Source organism: Mesitornis unicolor, unplaced genomic scaffold (genome assembly GCF_000695765.1).
Source record: "Mesitornis unicolor isolate BGI_N332 unplaced genomic scaffold, ASM69576v1 scaffold41573, whole genome shotgun sequence".
NCBI classification, from domain to species: domain Eukaryota; kingdom Metazoa; phylum Chordata; class Aves; order Mesitornithiformes; family Mesitornithidae; genus Mesitornis; species Mesitornis unicolor.
In genome coordinates, this window is record NW_010177435.1 from 8,083 (window position 1) to 23,213 (window position 15,131).

The 15,131-nt window shown below is 44.7% G+C and overlaps 1 protein-coding gene across 1 annotated transcript in view; it reads right to left on the reverse strand.

The window, feature by feature from the left end:
* Positions 1-1,442: 1,442 nt before the first annotated feature.
* Positions 1,443-15,131, reverse strand: part of MUSK (muscle, skeletal, receptor tyrosine kinase) — a gene marked incomplete at its 5' end in the record, with an annotated part of 44,547 nt that continues 30,858 nt past the window's right edge. Inside the window, 6 exons of the mRNA XM_010182086.1 lie at positions 1,443-2,119; positions 4,096-4,244; positions 9,600-9,791; positions 10,134-10,323; positions 11,615-11,774; positions 12,115-12,203. Of these exons, the coding sequence (XP_010180388.1) occupies positions 1,443-2,119; positions 4,096-4,244; positions 9,600-9,791; positions 10,134-10,323; positions 11,615-11,774; positions 12,115-12,203 (1,457 nt within the window). The remainder of the gene's footprint in view (positions 2,120-4,095; positions 4,245-9,599; positions 9,792-10,133; positions 10,324-11,614; positions 11,775-12,114; positions 12,204-15,131) is intronic.

Consider the following 15,131-nt stretch of genomic DNA (forward strand, 5'->3'; position numbering starts at 1 on the left):
ATAATTCACATCCCTGACTCCAGCTATATTTCATACCAGTGATAAGGCTCTGGAACAAATTGTCCTCACCACCCAGGGAGCTAGAAGGTAAAACCTGTCCTCAGAGGAACACAGTTTTCTTTAGCACTGAAGTATCCATTGTAATTGGAAGAGTTTTTAGCAGAGAAACAACATTCGGTGTTTGGGCTGTGGACCATGTATGGCAGACTCTCATCTTTGCCCTGCAGATGGAAGCCCTGCAACACTTAGTGTGGGGTGTGAGCTCCCCCTTTTTCCCTCTCTCCTAACTGGCAGGTTGTCTCTGAAGGCCATGGATGGCCGGCATCCACCTTGCTTGCTTCAGTGCCTATAAATTGCAGCGCAAGGGCAGATGGCCAGCAGACACTGCTGTGAGGCTTACAGGCGTTTGAACAAAGCTGCTGCAATGAAAGGAAAACCAGAAACAGGAGATAAAGATAGGAAGGGAAAAGGAGAGAAACAAGTAACATTACCTGCAACATTTCTGCAAGAGGGGCTGCGTTTCTCCCTGCTCTCAGTACAGTGAGGAGAATGCTGCAAGTAGAGGCAAATAAATGAGCCTTGGAGACCCTCCCAGGTGCAGGACCCGGCCTTTGGGCTGAATTTCTCCCTTAGCACCCAATGGCTTTGTTGCAAGGGAAGGCAGGAAAGATGGGATGCAATACTTGAGGCAAGCTTTTCAGTGAGATCTTAACAAACAACAAATGAACCTCGCTGTGGACTTCCTCCTTTTGAAAATGTAAGGCTCTGCGCTTGACAGGAGTTTGCTCATTCATGTAACAAGAGGTGTGGACACTTCTGGTGGTCCTGCAGGCTCCTGTTTTGACTCTGTCAATGGTATGTTCATGAGTGTCAAAGAGGAGGTTGAAAGAAAAATAAAGTGGCTTATGGTTTAAGAAATATCCTTTTTCTACAAAAGCAAGTATGAGAAAATAAAACAGTAAATAGTATCCCCAAAAAGACTGGATTCTGCAATCTTTTTGTTTTTAAATAATACTTGAAAAAATAGAAGAAATGGAAGAAAAAGGTAAAATCCAAGAACTTAAATGCAGAAGGACATGGACGGATCTGTTAGGAAGGAAAGTGCTGCCAGCAAAATGTTGGTTTGCTTTCCCTGGGGAACTCTGTGCTCCTGGAAATGCCTAATATAGGTACTGAGTTAGCATGGCCAGCATCCTCACTAACCCAAGGAATCCAGGGCTGGTGGCAGGGGTCAGCCCTGTCTTTTGGGAGGTACAGTCCCACTCAGGGAGGTATAGCCCTTGGAGGGTGGTGCAGACCGCACTTCTTGCTTGGCAGAGGAAAAAGCTGTTTCTCCTCCCCCTAAAGTGGACCTTTGAATGGAGTGGCTACTTGGGACCCCACTGGGCTGGTACAAGTCAATCTGGACAGGTGGACACGGGGGACCCCCCCAGGCACATCCCTCAGACGGATAGGGTGGCCACAGCCCTCTCGTACATGCGCTCCAAGATGCGGTGGATGCTGGCGAAGGCCGGCCGGTCGGCAGGCAGCTTGCTCCAGCAAAGACGCATCAGGTTGTAGAGCTCCAGGGGACAATTGTCTGGGCAGGAGAGGACGTTCCCATCCCTCACGTAGTAGATGACCTCCTCGTGAGCCATCCCATAGTAGGGCTGCATGCCATAGGAGAAGATCTCCCACAGCACCACCCCATAGGCCCACACGTCAGACTCTGTGGTGTAGCGGTTGTAGAAAATGGACTCGGGAGGCATCCAGCGTATGGGGATGGCATCGTTCTCATTCGCTTTGTAATAGTCAGCCGAATACATGTTCCTTGAGAGACCAAAATCAGCGATTTTTACCACCATGTTCTCTCCCACCAGGCAGTTCCTGGTAGCCAAATCACGGTGGACAAACTTGCGCTCGGAAAGGTATGCCATGCCGGCCGCCACCTGCTTGGCGATGCAGAGCTGGCTGGTGCAGCACAGCGCCAGTGGGTTGGGGAGGCGGATCCGTGTGTCCAGGCTGCTGTGCACCAGGCTGCAGAGGTTGCGGGGCGAGCGGTCACGCAGGTACTCGTTGAGATCCCCATAGGCCATGTACTCGAACAGCAGGCACATCGGTTTCCCAACAGCACAGACACCTGGAAAAAGATAAATGCACCACACAGGTCATTTGGGGACCAATGTTCTGTTGTACAAAAGAAACAAAAAAAATTCAAAAATGCTTACACAAAGGGAGGACTTTCAAGAATGCATGAAGGGACAGAGGGAAAGGTGAAGCATGCAAATACCATCAAGTTTCCACGCATCCCATTCTGTCTTTGAAGCTCCTTCTAATGTGGAGCTCTGTGGAAGATGCTAACAAGTCTTTGTTGCCTGATTTGTCTGGACATCCCAGGAAATATACACTTTTGAAGCTATATTTAATTAAGAGCCAAATCCTGTTTAAGTTGGTATTAATAGAAGTATTGCCTCTTCCCAGGTGCAGCCGGAAGAACAAACTTTCAGGAAGTAACCTTTATAGTTTTGATTGCAGTATTTCTAATTCTTTTGTTTGTTGTATTTCTTGTACTTATAGTGATACAGGTGTAGAGGCTACACATATGCAGGAAGACTTCAGGAGCAATCACAAGGTGCATGTTCAAGGGTCCAGTGGTATACTTGAAATGCAAAGACACTCCCACTACTACTTCTGGGGTTTTCTTTTATTTTAAACCACTCCTGCAAAAAATGTTGCTTGCTGAAACTCCTATTGGTATGGCAGATACTCAAAAATGAAAGATAGACAAAGGAATAACAGACATCAGAAAGGAGAGTTTTGTCACATCTGATAGATGCGGAAGCTAGTCCCACTGAACAGCACATGCTTGGCCCTGCACTAGGCCTACTGAAGGCCAGCACTGGTTTTACTGAGCATACAGAGATATGGCAAAAATATTTGTGTGCCTGTTATTAAATTGCCAGCCATCAAAAGCCAGTATTTTAAATGTATGTGTTTTGCTTTCTATGGCCATTATTTAGCAATTGGTGATCCAACTTATTGTGAAATCTGAAATTTTTGTTGATGACCTAACAGTTGAATCTTTGAGGAAAAACAGATATCTGTTCCGAGAGTGATAAAATCAGGATCTGACAAGCATGTGAGAGCTTTATCGTCTCAGCTGTCTTCAACAATGTCACTGTTTTCCCCACACTCCCACAATGAGAAACTAGTTTGTTCCTGTACCTTTGCCTTTTCCTGACCTAAAGCACAATGTTTATTTGAATTTGGAGCATTTCCTGCTTTTGTTTTCTGTAGCTGAAATATCAACCCAGCTTTCCCAAAACTGGTATTTATTTCTTAATTTTATGAAGATTCCTATTGAAATAAATTAAGATCTCAGCTGCCAGATCTACATACAGCAACTTAGTGCAGGATTGCCGGTTGAAGGTGGCTAGCAACATCTACTTCAGTCAAAAACTGAAAATTTACTGGAATAAAATTTGGTTGGCAGCTTTCTTCACAGAAGGATGGCCTGTTGGCCAAGCTGTGGCAGCAAGACTTTCCAAAATAACACAATAAAATTGGGCTTCCTTTCAACTGGGAAGGAAAGGAAGAGACCATTTGTGCAGTTGCTTTTTTCTGTTTACTTGTTTCATTTTGGTTTTGTAATGTTGGTGTCTTCAGACATCACAATAGTAAGTGGGACCCATAAAACTAACAAGTCTTGTGCCTGTTTTTTTAAAGTACCCATAAAATAAAGCACAGCTCCAGGAAGCTCGTGCCTTCCCTGTAAGACATCTGTGCCAGTGTTGTTAAATTGGAAGCAGAGCTCAGCAGCAAGACAGTCACCAGTATACTCAAGGCAGGGTGAGGAGGATTTATTACAATGCACCATCCTGTTAAGGCAACAGAATCAGACCTACGTTTTGAGACTTACTCTGTTGGGCAATTTAGCAGAACATGCAGTGGCACATAGAAAACCTCACAGGTTTGCAAGAGGCGTTTTCTCTTCCAAAACAGACCTGCATTTGCATTAAGTTGTGGTCATGCATGCATTTGCCCCTGCACCCTGAACAACTCTGCAGCAGATTTGCAGAAGGTGGTACCCTGTACATGGGCATCTCATTCAGATACCTAAAAGCTTGACGATATTCGGATTGTCAAACTCTGCCATGAGGGCTGCCTCCCTCTGAAAGTCGGCCTGCATGTCTGCAGACGCTTCTTCCTTCAGCATCTTCACTGCTACCATTGTGAAAGGCTCGTACGGCAGCAGCCCCGGGGCTCTGCATGGAGAGAGGAGAAAATATTAGTGATGAGTGATGCACACCAAATATAAGCTCTGCTTCCTGTGCAAAAGGAGAGGCTGACAGAAAAAAAAATACAATTAAAATTAAAAGAAGAAGGTGGAAGTCTCCAGCACCAACTGGAGGAACATGAAAGAGCATCCTCACCTCTCAGGCACGTCTGCATTGCATAGGACAGAGACATATAATATAGTTCAGGGGGGCACTAAATCCAGTATAGCTTTTTTGTTTTGTTACTGCTCCTTCTGCTTACAGACCCTTTACCACAACTGGTAAAAAGATAAATAACAGTTTTGTTACCAATAACCTCTCCCCGTATTGGAGGCCACATCAGAAACTTCATGGAAGGTAGAATGGACTGTTCAGTCCAACCAGTTTGCTTTTAGCGTGTAATGACTGAGCATACCAGAGGTAAAAATAAGTCTATTTTATATGAAAAGTTGAAAGAGCCTCTTTCCATTGCATCTTGTCCCATACCTGGCACAGTGGTGACATTGGCACATCTGGCTACTATTAGAGTGAAAGTAGCAATAACAGTAAGTGTGTTCCCCTGGTTTTGTAAGGAAAAATAGCCTTTTGCAACTCTTCTCTGGGGCATGGGGGGAGCATGTGTGTGTGCCTGTAATTCAACAAGCTATAAGCCTATCAGCTTATTTCAGCTGAGCTTTATATGGTGGAGCCAAGGCCTAGGAAATAGTTATGCTTCTGCAAGTTTTGTGGAAACAGGTGACAGGACAAAAGGGACAAAGCATATATGGACCCTGTCTGAAGAAGGTAACTTATGAATATACCCATATTAAGACACTGGTGAATCTTCAGCTAGAGCTTAGAGACACAAATCAATATGAAACAGAGCTTCCTGACTTAGAGCCATCAAAGACTCATTTAGTTTTCTTATCCACAGGTCACTGCATCCTCAACAAGTTTAACTAGATGGGCTTGCCAGAGATTTTGGGATAGCTGTTGCCAAAGAAGAGTAAATTTTCCACTCGAAACATGTGTCAGACCTCAGACGTTCTTCCCAGGGGTCCCGTAGTTAAAACATGCTCCTTGCAGGTAGCCAGACAGAGTCCATGGGGAGTGATGCCCATTTACATGTCATGCTACTATGCCAGCCCGACTGCCCTCCCACTGCTAAAATATCAGGTTATTTTACTGCTCAGTAGCCCCAAGAGGAGGTTCCGATTTCCAAAGCAAACTTCCAGTTCCCTTGTCATCTACTCCAGACATATGGTAGTTGCAACAGATGCACTTGGATGTTGTAAATGTCAAATGTCAGAAGATGGCAGGGTGCCCAACAGGAGAGGAATCTCACAGGTGGCCAGATCACAGCTGAGGCACTTGGGCAAGGAGGTCTGGCACGCCGGAGCAGACTCCACACTTGTCTGCTACTGCCTCCATTACAGCAAAATGTCTTCCTTTTCCTCCCCTGGGTTGGCAACAAGTTTCCAGTCCAGCAGGAGGAGAGAAGTACCAGCACCTACCAGGTGCTCTCTAATCTCAGTGCTCAGGAAAATCAGTAGCGACAGCCTGAAGAAACCAGTAGAGTGTTTAAAAGTAAGAAGAGGAGGACATTTATCTCTTCCAAACAGCCTCATCATAGTTTACCGCTCATAGCAGGCCTGGTGCAAACCTAGTGCAGTGCCAAAGGAGGGACAGGCACAGCTCTGTCTTGTTATGCTTCAGAGAGAGAAACTCCCCTCAGGCTAAAGCCTGAAGTACACCCATCCATCTACTTTTCACTGAAATGCTGTAACATAAACTAATCTAAATGTAACTTAAGTGAGATTAAGCTGCACAAAGTCTTTTAACGGGCCTACAGACAACAGCAAGTAAATTCACCCTTGGTAACTCATGAGCTACTTCAGCCCAGTTCTTAGAAGACCTGGGAAAATCATGCATATCTGGAACAGAGACAGATACTGTTGAAGCACTGTTGAAGTTGACCCCTTTGGTGCCTAAAAGACAGTCTTTGCAAAAAGGGATAGGGTCACATCTGCAGGGGAGCAACAGGAAGCTTCTGGGTTTAACCAGAATAATTCGGGCAGTGTGCCAGAACTGGAGTGTTTCCTAGAAAGCAGATAAATTTCTTCTAGAACTGGGAAGCACCAACAGAAATTACCTTGGGTTTCAATGGATATGTGTAACACTGGAGCATTTGGCTTCTAGGTTCCTGCCATTCAAAGAGCTAACCAGTTGTGAAGTTAGGGATTTTGCCCCAGCTCTACCTACAGCAAGTGCCTGACTTTAAGTTTCCAGTCAGGTTTTTCTTTCCAGAGCAGTAGCTGCAAAAAAACTAAGAAGCAGCTTGAACCTGTATTTGAGATTGTGTCCTGGCCCCCATCGTACTCAGAATCACAGCTGTGTAGCTTCTGTTATATCATTAAATGATTCAATTGTGATCTACTGAGGCTAGTGGGCACCTACCTTTATCCTCTCCTTTGGAGAAATTTGTATGTGGGCAGGATAGTGTTCTGAATTGGCAGGGGCTCATTTTATTGTGCGTATATTGCGGGTTTGTGTTGGTATTTGTTTGTTTGTTTGTTTTTTAATTAACATCCATGCTAGTTTTTAGCTATATTTGAGACAGCAGATCAAGGAAACACCCTTTGCACTTGGAAAGAACATGAGAAGACTTCTGTCAGAGAAATTCCAACCTTAGGGACAAGCCTTGACTCTTGCAGAGGCAATGAACTGGGCCTTTGCAGTGGAGGTCTACTGATCTGCTAGCAAAGACCTCAAATCGAGGCTTTTAGGAAATCCTGGGCTTCAGGCTCAGCCTGGACCATGCAGCTCCTGTTCTGGATGCATGCTGGTCTGTGTTGAACAACACAGGGCTCATGCTCTGGTGGTACATGGGGTCAGCATGGTACTCCAAAAGGTAGAGGATCCTGAGTCGGCCATCACGACCCAGCTGGGACAGACATGACTCAGGTTCTGACTCCTGTTTTAAGGATATCTCTTAGGTTAACTGGTTACTTCCTCATCCTTGCCAGTGTGAGGCTGCCCGCAGTGAAGATGGCAGCCTTTCAGGAGAAGCTGGTAAATGATAGCCAGACGCTTCCTGTCCTAACATGTTGCTTGCCCCAGGAGTGAGTAAACACTGAATCAGGACTCACAGCAAGCCAACTGGCAAAGGCATGGCTGGCACTGGGTGCAAATCTGTGTTTACACAGGAGCGGGAGAAACATGAGACCAGAAGAAGGCTGCTAAACATAGCTCGAGATGTCCATTTAACACACGTAGACAAGTACATTTTATCCATCTGAGACAGGAAAGCAACGATTTGAGTTGTGATAGCTTCAGTAACCTGGAGGGATGCAAGGCTGGCACTACTGGATCAGCAGCCTGCGCTGATCTGCCAGTGGTGCACAGAAATGCCAGCAGCTTAAATGTTCCCTGGAAATATTAGGCCTTGGAGAGACTTTTGATAGAGACATTAATAAAAATAAGGAAGTCCTCCAGAAGCAACATTTCTGTGGCTCCTTCTCTGTGCCACAGAGAGCAGATGTTGTTCAGCATATGGTACTCTCCAGTTTCCAAATTTGCCTAAGAAGATGTGTTGCTTTTTTTTTCCTTTTGGTCTCTTTTTCTCCCAGTTTCCACTGACAATAGAAAAAAGGTTTTGTTTAAAAGAAATTGCAGCACTAGGGTGGATGAAATCCACATAAAAGGTCTCTCTACCACTTTAGCACTTGCTTAACCCAGCGCTTTAATGACATTTGGACACCCTTTGAGAGGTCTTGCTTGATGTGGGTGAGAGTAATTTCCAGCTTGGACAAGTCTGTGCAGCACTTAAATTATATTCAGGCTCGCAGGCAGTGAAGACCTCCACCACACAAGCAGGAAGGCAACACTGTGCAGGGCATCCCAAGCCCTGCACTGAGGCTGGGATGAGGTCTGCCCTGAGGCGCTGTACCAGCCGGTGTGCAGTGCCCCAAGCACAGCTGTGGTGCAGCACCTACGGCTTTCTTCTCATTTCGAGCTCAGATGCATTCGGTTTTGTCATCCAGGCTAACAATCAATCATAGGATAAGCATCTGTGATCTTCCCACTGTGCACCCTTCAAACTTCGTTATTTTTAGCTCTCTCTGTGAGAAAAGTATGCCTGAATTTCTTCCATTAGTAAAAACATATGTCCCTTCATTAGGAAAAAATCCATCACAGCTATTGAAGCTTATTCCTTACTCTAACACATTTAACCTGCGTGTAACTAATTTCCTAGCAGGTGTATTAACAGCATAACTTTAAACATTAAAAGTATCTGCAATTATGACTGCTTTCTGCAAGGGAAGTCCTTTGTCTCCGAAGTCAATGGGAGCAGTTCCACCAGGCAGGTCTTGGCCCATGGTGGGACTCTGCTACTCCCCTGTTTTTTAATGAGGCCATCATTCACTACTTCAGATACAGCTACAAAATCAGCCACTTCTCAGAGTTGTTAACTGTAAAGGACAAAGAAAACCATCCTGAATAAACACAGAACTGAACAGTCTGCCCAATTTCTTTCAGGAATTTGGGGATGAGATTTTCCAAGGAGACCAGTATTGGCCAAAGACTGCCCTGCAGAAATTATGAACTCTGCAAGCCTAACAAGACACCCTCCATCCACCTCAGTCTAGGCAGGACTGTGTTCATCTTTGGGTTTTTCAATGAAACATTTTTCTCATTTGAAGAAGTGCATCATCTCACCTCCCATGAGATTTAACAGAACTGGGATCTTATCTAATACCTTAAAATTAAAACAGGCAACAATGGCTGAAAATTCCAAGAATAAAAAATGAGTAACTGAAGGGGACACACACAAGAAAAGGTTGGCTTAAGTGCATTGTGGTTTTAGGGGATTTTTGGTTCAGTTTGATTGAATCAAATAGAAACTAAGTCAACACCTAACTGTAGCATGACACGTTGTCCTCTGTGGTAACTATTTTCAGTGGTGGTGTTATAATATAGGACACCACACGTTGACAATTCGCAAATACTGTGAAAAGCAAGAATTTCACAATAGGTCACATGTTACAGGCAATACTCTTGGCAAAAACAGTGATGATAAATTTAGCTAAGCTTTTACACCAGACATTGGTATGTGAATAAGATATTACATCTACTAAAGAGAAGAATAGGAGAGTCATTTGTCACAAAAGTTTAACAAATATCAACAGAAAGCAGTAGACAACAGAAACAATTATTTAAGCCTGACTGTACCATTTGGTCCACATGCATTAGATTTTGGGTTGATTGAATGAATGATTTCCAGTGCCCAGATAAGCAGTAGCCCAACTGCCCATTTTTCCCAGGTACTTTCATATAGAGAGGACTCACACACAGGCTGCTCACCTTGCTTGGAAGACTCTCCCAAATGCTCCTTCCCCGATATCTCTTACATATTCGATACTGTTCCTTGGATACTCCAGGCTGAGCAATTTAGGATTGAGGAGAAGGGGCATCCGCTGGTACATCGGGTTGGGGTGCAGCCGGTCCAGGAGGAGTTCGGAGGGCAGAGTGGTGAGTGTTGGTGTCTCTGACTCTCTGAAACAATGGAGCAGTCTTTGGTCAGTGTGTGCACAGCCCCCAGCCAGGAGATAACTATCTGCATCTCCTCCAGGGCTGGTTTCTTCAAGGATAGAAAAGGGAGTTGAAGCAGGGCTGTTGAAAGAACCTTGCAGCAAGGTGTCATGCCATGTCCCCAAAACAGCCAGCAGACCACCTTCTGCTCTGACAAAGGGACTTACCAGAGCTTGCACTGGGCTGCCTCAGGCAAAGGGAGGGATGCTCCCCCCTACCAGGTGTTTTCAGGACTATGCTCTCAGAAACAGGCAAGCCTTCTTCCAAAGCAGCATTTGTTGCCTTCAGGTATGTCCCAAGCTTTACCTTTTTTTGTTTTTCCAATGCTTTCTCTGACGGCAGCAAACCAGGGTGACAGTGCCAAAAATCACAACCAGGGCAAAGCTGGAGATGATAGAGATGATAACAGTCATGGAGTATGTAGGGGAAAACGAGGGAGGAGGGCGGAGATATGGAGTCTCTCCGTTTGGTTTTCTTGTTCCTAGTGACAGCAATGCTGAAAAGCAAACAAAATGAGAAGGTTTAATTTAGTTTAGTTTAGTTTAATTTAGTTTTGTTTAGTTTAGTCCTCTGATAGTTTATAGGGTTTTCTCTAAGAAGTATTTACAGAACCAACCTGATGTTCTGGGGATTACTGACATTACAGTTACAACCGTACGACTGCATGAGAGGACGATACTAGAGAAGCCTGGCTTGCAGGAAGCAAAACACATTTCTGCTTGCCAAATGTGAAAACCAAGAATCTGGTAAAGACCATGACACAGTTCCCATTGGGCTGGGAACACAATTTTGGTAGGGAATCAGTTTGCAGGAGTTACAGACTGGAGATCACATCTGATGGTCTCAACAGTTTTCAAATATAGTAATGTCTGCAGTGGGAAATATGAATGGTCTACAATGTGGACCACAAAATGTATTGTTTGTTCCAAGAGGAGTCTGGCGGGAGGAATGTAGGACCAAGTAAGTATATGGTGATACTTTCCTGAAATAACCCCTTGCCTCCAACAGTTTGCATCTCAGTATCTTTGTGGGGCAAGTATGGTAAACAAGGGTAAAATACATTTAGCTCTATCTTTAGAAAAAAGAAATCTTCAGGCAGCCACCTGCCTCAGCAGGTGAGACATTCTAGAAGATGCTAATCTGTATATGCAATAATTGAGGACCAAAAGAAACCTAAAACATTCCTTTTAAGGCCAGCTGAACTGAAACTGACTAGTGCTCCCTTACATCCACAGCACCTCTGTTCTTTCTGAAAACAAACAGAATTGTCTTATTTCCAAACATTGAGAGCCAGAAACTGTGCATCTTGGATGAAGCATGTTTCAAAAATTGTTCTGTTCTCTGAACAATAAATAACAAAGACTTTGTTTCCATATCACAGAGTGAAGATGTTTCCAACTTTTGCAGATTTGTTTTCAGTTAGAATTGTGTTTTATTATAAAAAAAACACATCAGAAGCAAAACAACTTTGAAAAATATGCCCCAAACCCTACTTCTTAAAACACAGTGTGGTAAGTCCATTTCCCATAATACCACAGGAAATTTAATTTCATCCTTTGGCCTTAATAGAATCTGGAGCAAGACTTTTAATTTGCTTATCTTCATTTTCCCATCTTTAAGGTGCATGTTACACCTTCTGGTTAAAGATGCTGGGTGAACCTATGCGAAGGACCAGGACTAGCTGAATCCAGAAGACAGAACAGCAGCTGTGAGCGCTCAGGATGCAAGCACCTTGCATGGCCCCAAAACAACCACAGTGGCAGAAATCACAAATTGCAGTTGCCTACCATCTCCACAAGGAGATACGCTGCAGTATTCCCAGGTCACCAATGGGTCTTTCGTGTAGCACCAGGGACGTTCGTTCTCACCTCCTGGATTGCGGCAGTAGTTCTCGGCATCAGACAGCTCAGGGAAAACCTGAGGAGTCCTCCTGTGCAAGTGGGGAGCCTTGGGGGAGGAAACAAATTGGGTTGGTGTTTCAGTGTAATTTTTCCTGCTGTTATTAGCAAAACAAAACTAAACAAACCAAGGGAGCAAAGAGAGGCAGAAGTAAAACAGCCTCTCAGTAACCTGCTGGAATGACAGAGAATGTACCTTGCCATGGGAAGGGAAAATTGCAGTTGAAATACAGAGAGAGTGTGAAACCCCAGTGAACTCAAGAGTAAAGGCAACCTGTCCCCTGCTCAGCCCTTCCTCTGACACTGGGCTGCCCGGCTCTGGGAAACTCTTTGGAAGAGCAGACCCCAAGCAGAGCTTTCCATTTGGTGGGTCTCACAGTGACGCGTACCTGGTCGCTCCACTTCTGGCAGGGAATGCCAGAGGCCGTGACATTGGCCCAGCCCTGGTAAAACTGGCCATTGCTGCTGTAGCAAGTCCCTGGGGAACAAAAAATACAAAAAAACCCCACATTGGGTTAAGGCATATCATGTCCTGCAGTGAGAACTCACAAAAGTAAACTTATTGTCACACTAGAGCAGGTGGCAATTAGCAACAGATCTGAAGCATGTAGAAGGACCAGACAACTGCAGGCAGGGAAATGCTTAGCCTCCCTTATGCATTTAAATGGATTTTGAGCCCAATACATAAGATCAAATCTTGTAAAACTCCAAAGAGGGAACTGAAGCTCTTTCAGACTAAGAAAACAAGCCATGCGCCTGCGGTGGTTGCACTGCATCTACCCAGTTCACAGTGCTTCCCCACAGGAAGTGCAGAGCAGAGCCACAGTGGAACTACCCATGCCAAATCAAGGCAGAAAGCAAATTGCAGCCCTGGTGGCATGATTCCCACTTTTACAGGGGCACTAACAGGGATACACCCATGTTCCTGGGGTAGGTAGCAGAGGGCTGCAATTCATATGGGTGGTATCCCTCCTCCCTGCCTCTGTACAGCGCTTGTCCTCTTAGACTGAGTGTTTGGAAACAACTTATGGTTACCAGCATGCATGGAAAACACACACTGAAGGCAGCTACAGATCTGATGGAATAGTATCAGTATAAAATAATATTCTTCATAATGAAGAATATGTAGTACACTTTCCATACTGAAGACTGAAGAAAAATAAAGCAGAAAATCTTGAGAGGATTTTTTATTGCAGGAATATGTTCCCAAAACAGAAATGTAGACACCACTTGTCCTCATAGGAGAATTTAATGCATGCTGGCATAATTTAGGAAGTAGGAAGACAACAGAGGAGATGCAGCCTTACACAATTCAACACATGCTCACTAATCTTAGGTCAGTTCTGGTGACCAGGAGCTAACATTCTGGTTGACGGCATGCCTTAGGGTCCACTGCATTATTAACTTTGTTAGAGAGGTCAACAAGTCAGAGAACACTGCTGTCATAATTTCATTTTCTATCGTGTTCTTAAACTTGCAGCTCAGAAAAAAACAAAAACAGGAGGAAACCTGACCTGTTCTAAAGTAAAGATTTTTTTAACCAAAACTATTTCAGCTTCATGAAAGTATTGCATAAGTTTTGATCCAACTTTGAGACAAAGGCTATATGTTTTAATTTATCCTTGCAGATTGTCCTGTTTCTCCTGTAGGAGGAAGACAGTAAATGCATCACAATGACTATCTGCTCTTTGCTTCTTCCATCACCCACTGCACTCAGGATTGCAGTTACCAGTCTCTTATAGATCCTCAGCTTCCTGAACTTTCACCAGGCACCAGGCACTACACATGGGTGGGTAGAAACACCACTATGACAACGTTGCTCCAGGTGAGTGAGTTCAAATATGGGGTCAACTCCTGTAGCCCAAAGCATGTAAACACCTCAGTATAGGAATGGCCATGAACTTCATGAGTGCATTTAACCCACTTAACCCATCACAAATGTAAGGTAAAATGCTCTAACTTGGACTTCTTTGATGTGTAAGCTATGATGTTATGCCTCGCATTTCCAACAAGCTAGCAGCTCCCACATGACCAGCACCTGTAGCTCTGCAGATATGTAAAATATTGTTAAGCTGCCCTAGAACATAGCTGTGTGTCTGAGCCCAGCATTTAAAATGTCTCACATTCAAAGGTAAGGAAAGCAATGCCTGAAGCCTGAGTCTTGACTGAGCTAGTAATCCAATATTTAAAAAATTTTGCGCAGCCCTGAAATAAACACCAGTGTGACAGCTTAGAGGAGCAATGTGGAGAGCTTTAGGGGCAACAGTAAGACTAAGTAAACACCTCTGAGTCCTTGCTGGCCTGGAAAATGCAGGTGCTGTCATACATGGTCTTGCTACAATGAGGACAGAGAGAGTAATATAGGTGGTCCAACTGGGCTTTAATGAATAGCTTTGACTGACAAGCTAAAAACAGTTCAGCTCATGCTTCCCAAACCTTTATGCACATAACAGAGGCTCTAAAGTGAAAAAAAAAGAGAGTGCAATATCACTAAAAGATTACTGTTATGTCTCCCTGATTCATGACTGAATAGGGCACATCTCTGCAATACCACCCTGGGAAAATACTGTGGAAGCTAAAGGGAAAGGTCACACATTTATAGAGGAGACAGAGGCGATGTCCTGAACTTGCAGACATCCAAGGGGCTGACTGAAATAGACCATTCATTTGCTGGCATCCCTCCCTTGTGCTTCTTTGCCCAGGGAGGGGATGGCTGCAGCTACCGGCTGTAAGCATTGGGCAGTGATGCTGGTGCAGTGAGTGGCCAGGTGGAGCCGAGGCGTTCCCAAAATGCTCAGTTCAACCTTTTTCTCTTTCCACACAGAAAGTGCCTGCTGCTGCCAGATATGGAGACATCGCCTGCTCAGAAGTGTGGTAGGAGGGAGACACTGTTCTTCCCTTTTGCAACCAGACAACTTCAGCAGCTGAGCTTTAAGCTGCAGTTGTGTGCCAGCTAGAAGAGCTGGGTGTGCATGTTTCAACCATAACCAGCAGCAGGGCAGGAGGCCACAGAAGTCCCAGCAGCACCGTAGGGGGTGGCTGGGTCTTGCCGTTGGTCATGGCAGGGGTCACACAGGAAATGGCCAGATATCAGAGATGGTTGGAGAAAAGAGCTGGAGCCTTTTGGGTAATAGGTTCTTGCAAGGCCAGCCTAGGTAACTGTGTCAGTAAAAGCATATAAGGCTGAGAAGACCTCTTTAGTAGTATCAGAAATTCCAAATACGGGTAAATTAAAACTAGAAGTAATGAGTAGAAAGAAGTGGGAATAGTTGGAGGGAAGGGCACCACGCCTCTCTAATCACCTTCAATAGTTACCAGCCCGCGCTCTCCCCAAGCTCTGAAGAGCCGGAAATGTGTTTCTCCGTGCCTCGGATGTGGAAGCTTAGGCACTCCCTGGCAATAATTT